A 4,889-nucleotide genomic window follows, 5' to 3' on the forward strand; every position below is an offset into this window, starting at 1 on the left:
TCATTGTGGTTTTGATTAGCATTTCCCTGATGATTAGTGATGTTGAGCATCTTTTCATGTGTCTGTTGGCCATCTATAAGTCTTTTATAGAAAAATGTCTATTCGGGGGCACCTGGGTGGATTAGTCTGTTAAATATCCGACTCTTTGTTTTGGCTTAGATCATGATCTCATGGGTCATGAGATCAAGCCCTGTGTCAGACTCTGCTCAGTGGGGAGTCTGCTTGAAGATTCTCTCCCTCTGCCCCTCCCCCCACTAGCTCTCTAGTGCTCTCTCTGTCTCTCTAAAATAAATCTTAAAAAAAAAAAAAAAGTCTATTCAGGTCCTCTGTCCATTTTTTTAAAAAGATTTTATTTATTTTAGTGCAAGTGGGGGGAGGAGGAGAGGGAGAGAGAATCTCAAGCAGACTCTGTGCTGAGTATGGAGCCCATTGCAGGGCTTGATCCCACAACCGTGAGATCGTGACTTGAGCTGAAATCAAGAGTCGGACACCCAACTGACTGAACCACCCAGGCACCTCTGTCCATTTTTAAAATCAGACTGTTTTTTGGTGTAGAGTTGTATGACTTCCTTATATATTTTGGATATGAACCCCTTATCAGATATATCATTGGCAAATATTTTCTCCCATTCAGTAGGTTGCCTTTTCATTTTGCTGATGGTTTCTTTCACTGTGCAAAAGCTTTTTATTTTGGTGTAGTCCCAATTAGTTTCTTTTGCTTTTGTTTCCCTTGCCTGACAAGACATCTAGAAAGATGTTGCTAGGCTGACGTCCAAGAGATTACTGCCTATGTTTTCTTTCTAAGAGTTATATGATTTCAGGTCTCACATTTAAGTCTTTAATCTATTTTCTGTTTATTTTTGTGTATAGCATGAGGAAATGGTCCAGTTCCATTCTTTTGCATGTAACTGTCCAGTTTTCCCAGTGTCATTTTTCTGAAGAGACTGTATATTCTTGCCTCCTTTGTCCTAGATTAATTGACCATATAAGTGTGAGTTTATTTCTGGTCACTCTCTTCTGTTCCATTGATCTCTATGTCTATTTTTGTGTGGTATTATGCTGTTTTGATTACTACAGCTTTGTGGCATAGCTTGAAATCTGGGATTATGATACCTCCAACTTTGTTCTTTTTCAAGATTACTTTGGCTATATGGGTTCCATCAAACTATCATGGATCCATACAAATTTCAGGATTATTTGTTCTAGTTCTGTTAAAAATGCTATTAGTGGGCACCTGGGTGGCTCAGTTGGTTAAGCAACTGCCTTTGGCTCAGGTCATGAATCGAGTCCCACATCGGGCTCCCGGCTCAGCAGGAAGCCTGCTTCTCCCTCTCCTACTCCCCCTGCTTGTGTTCCTGCTCTCGCTGTCTCTGTCTCTGTCAAATAAAAATAAATAAAATCTTTAAAAAAAAATGCTATTAGTATTTTGATAGGGATTGCATTAAATATGTAGATTGCTTTGGGTAATATATACATTTTAGCAATCTCAATTATTTCAATCCATGGGCATAGTATATCTTTCCATTTGTGTTGTTTTCAATTTCTTTCATCAAAGTCTTATAATTTTTAGAGTACAGTTCTTTCACCTCCTTTGTTAAATTTATTCCTTTTTGATGAAATTATAAATGGGATTAATTTTCTAAATTTCTCTTTCTGCTACTTTGTTATTGATGTGTGGAAATGCAACAGATTTCTATATATAAATCCTGAAACTTTACTGAATTATTAGTTTTAATAGTTTTTTTGGTGGAATCTTTAGGATTTTCTGTATATAGTATCATGTCATCTGCAAATAGAGAGTTTTGCTTCCCTACCAATTTGGATGCTTTTTTTGTTTTCTTGCCTAATTGCCTTGGCCAGGACTTTCTATACTATGTTGAATAAAAGTGGCAAGAGTATAAATCCTTGTCTTATTCCTGATCTCAGAGAGGAAAAGCTTTCAGCTTTTCACTATTGAGTAAAATGTTAACTGTGGGTTTGTCATATATGGCCTTTATTATGTTGCAGTATGTTCCCTTTAAATCCACTTTGTTGAGAGTTTTTATCAGAGAAGGTTGTTGAATTTTATCAAATATTTTTTCTGTATCTGTTGAGATAATATATTTATCCTTCATTTTTGTTAATTTGGTGTATCACAGTGATTGATTTGCAGATATTGAACCATTTTTGCCTCTCTGAAATAAATCCCACTTGATCATGGTATATGATCCTCTTAAAGTATTGTTGAATTTGGTTTGCTAATATTTTGTTAAGGGTTTTTGCATTTATGTTTATCAGGGATATTGGCCTGTAATTTTCTATTCTTGTAGTGTCCTTGTCTGGTTTTGATGTCAGGGTAATGCTGGACTCATAAATGAGTTTGAAAGTGTTCCCTCCTCTTCCAACTTTGGAATAGTGTGAGGAGAGTACGTATTCTTCTTTAAATGTTTGGTAGAATTCATCAGGGAAGCCATCCGGTCCTGGATTTTTTTTGTTGGGAAGCTTGGGATTACTGATTCAATCTCCTTACTAGTAATTGGTCTGTTCAGATTTTCTATTTCTTCATAATTCAGTCTTAGTAGGTTTTATGTTTCTTGGAATTTATTCATTCCTTCTAGGTTGTCTAAATTCTATATAATTGTTCATAAGAGTTATCAGATACTAATTGAATTTGCTTACCAATATAACCAAATGATTTGTCTCACAACTGCATGAGGATATTCAGTAATGTAAAGTATATATTGTTTTCCATTTTGTTCCATTTTATCCATTCTATTCCAGCCACGTTATCGGGTGCAAATACAAGTCACAATCATTTTTTTCATATGTATTTTTCCCCAAAAAACTTACTACTTTATTTTTTTTTTTCACAATCAACACATAACTTTAATACTCCACATTTATCTTGATCACAATGGTGGTAACCTCCTTGTCAACAATCTTGTGAGTTGAGGAGTTGATTCTCATTTTCATATCCATCAGGAAGATATGCTCTCCTCAGCTGGTCTGACTTAGGTATGGAGCCTCCATTCTTCACATGGCGAGACAGGAAAGCACGGACTGCTGGATGATCAGCCTTCTCAAGTGGGATGTTGGCTTCCAGGCACATTTTCACAAAGTCCTGGATAACACTGACTTTCTCTGTTTGCGCAGTACTGTTGCACTGAAGGGATGCAGTTAGGGGCCTCTGCTTCTTTCTCACATTCTGCTCTTCAAATTCTGCCTTCCTCTTGGTATGAGTCTTCGACTTAAGGTGGTCACTAATGGCAGACTTGCGAACGTGATTCAGAACCACATTGCAAGAAGCGCAGAAGAGTTTTCCTCCATCTTCGTGCAGCTCACCTCCAAACTCAGTGACTCGATCCAGGGGAGTCACATACAAAGCAGTCTTAGAACGGTTTCGGGCAGGTGGTGCTGTCACTCCAAATCTTTCCATTCGGACTCTGAATAAGGTTCCGATCACTTTCCAGTTTTTTTCGTCTTGATACTTAGTAGCGAAGGGTCTCCAGCGCAAAACCAAAGACGCTTGAAATCCTGGCACTTTCGTTTGTTCAAACCCGGAGATGCCTTCAAATCAGTTTTTCAACAAGTGGTGATGGGGAAATAGTTTCTGGGCTTGCACCCTATTTTCCCTGCGGTGCCGGGAAGTCCTGCCTTTACGTAGGATCGGGGCCGCCGTTAGGGGAAGTGGACGAGACCCAGTCGGAAGGGAAAGGAGGAGGAAGAAAAAAAGAAGCAAGGGGATGAGGGAGGAGGAAGACCCGTCGCCGCCGTCGTCGCCGTTGCCCGATCGAGCCCCCAAAACTTACTACTTTAAATTTAGGTTTTTGAAACTATACCTTTAAATGTTTAGAAGTAGCAAAATTTATTTTTAAAATGAAAAACCTACTAAAAATGTTTTACGAAGACATGCTGTAGATGATCATAATTTGTTTTCTCACACTAGGAATATTTATTTTTGGAGCCAGTAAACATTTAGCATGACAGAGATGTTGGTTGGTGCCTTATGATACCTGCAGATGAGGGAGTTGCCCAAAATGAGCTGCCATCTATCCTGGGAGCAGTGAATGGTGCTTTACGAGGCAGTATCTTTGAGCAAGGAAGCCTGGGAGTTAAGTGTGAAGGAGCCTGATCGCTGAGTGTGGGTGACTGGATTTTATTCTCTGAGCCCCCATGCCAAGGGCAGTTCCTGGGGATTTGGTTTTAGCAGGGAGTTGCATGGGCAGAGCTGCGCTTCAGGGTGATGAGCTAAAGGCAGGAGAAGCTACGCTGGGGGCAGAGGAATAAGAGCTTGTGGCAGCAGAGCCTGAACCAAGGAGAGAGAACAGAGAGGGGTGAAGGTCGAGGATGGAGAGCTAATCAAGGAGGAATCTGAGGGTCTTGGCAACCTGCTGAAAGATGGTTTTGCCTACTGCTCTTTCTATGATCAGTGCCTACCAGTAATTGCTCCATACATGCTTTACTGAGTGAGTGAATTCCTGCAGATGGGAAGGAAAGAAGAAGAGCCTAAGATGTAATTGAAAGGCCTGGCCTTGGTGCTTGAGGGGACAGTGGTGTTGGCAGAGGATTGGAACTCTGGGGCTGGAGCAGGAACGGGAGGGAAGATGATGTGTTCAGGTTGGGTCTGCTAACATGGTCATTGACATACCTGTCTTCTCCCAGTTCTGTCCTTCCTGTGACCCGTACCTTTGCCACTGCTGTCAGCTTCCTCCATAATTGGAGCATCTTTTTGTTTTGTTTGTTTGGTTTTTTTTTTGCTTTTCAGTTAACTTTCTTTTTTTTTTTTAATCTTTTTTTAAAAGATTTTATTTATTTATTTGAGACAGAGAGAATGAGAGAGACAGAGAGCACATGACAGGGGGAAGGGTCAGAGGGAGAAGCAGACCCCCTGCTGAGCAGGGAGCCCGATG

The 4,889-nt window shown here is 40.0% G+C and overlaps 1 protein-coding gene across 1 annotated transcript; it reads right to left on the reverse strand.

The window, feature by feature from the left end:
* Positions 1–2,860: 2,860 nt before the first annotated feature.
* On the reverse strand, positions 2,861–3,772 carry LOC102744655 (CGG triplet repeat-binding protein 1). Its single transcript, XM_006740878.3, has one exon. It carries the CDS (start codon positions 3,413–3,415, stop codon positions 2,912–2,914), a length of 504 nt encoding a protein of 167 aa, XP_006740941.1. The 5' UTR covers positions 3,416–3,772; the 3' UTR covers positions 2,861–2,911.
* Positions 3,773–4,889: the final 1,117 nt, after the last annotated feature.

Source organism: Leptonychotes weddellii, unplaced genomic scaffold, assembly GCF_054177405.1.
Source record: "Leptonychotes weddellii isolate Sample4059 unplaced genomic scaffold, ASM5417740v2 HiC_scaffold_2144, whole genome shotgun sequence".
NCBI classification, from domain to species: Eukaryota; Metazoa; Chordata; class Mammalia; order Carnivora; family Phocidae; genus Leptonychotes; species Leptonychotes weddellii.

Excerpts from the sequence above, each read along its gene's own strand:
- LOC102744655 (XM_006740878.3), bottom strand. The coding sequence starts at position 3,415 with ATGGAAAGATTTGGAGTGACAGCACCACCTGCCCGAAACCGTTCTAAG.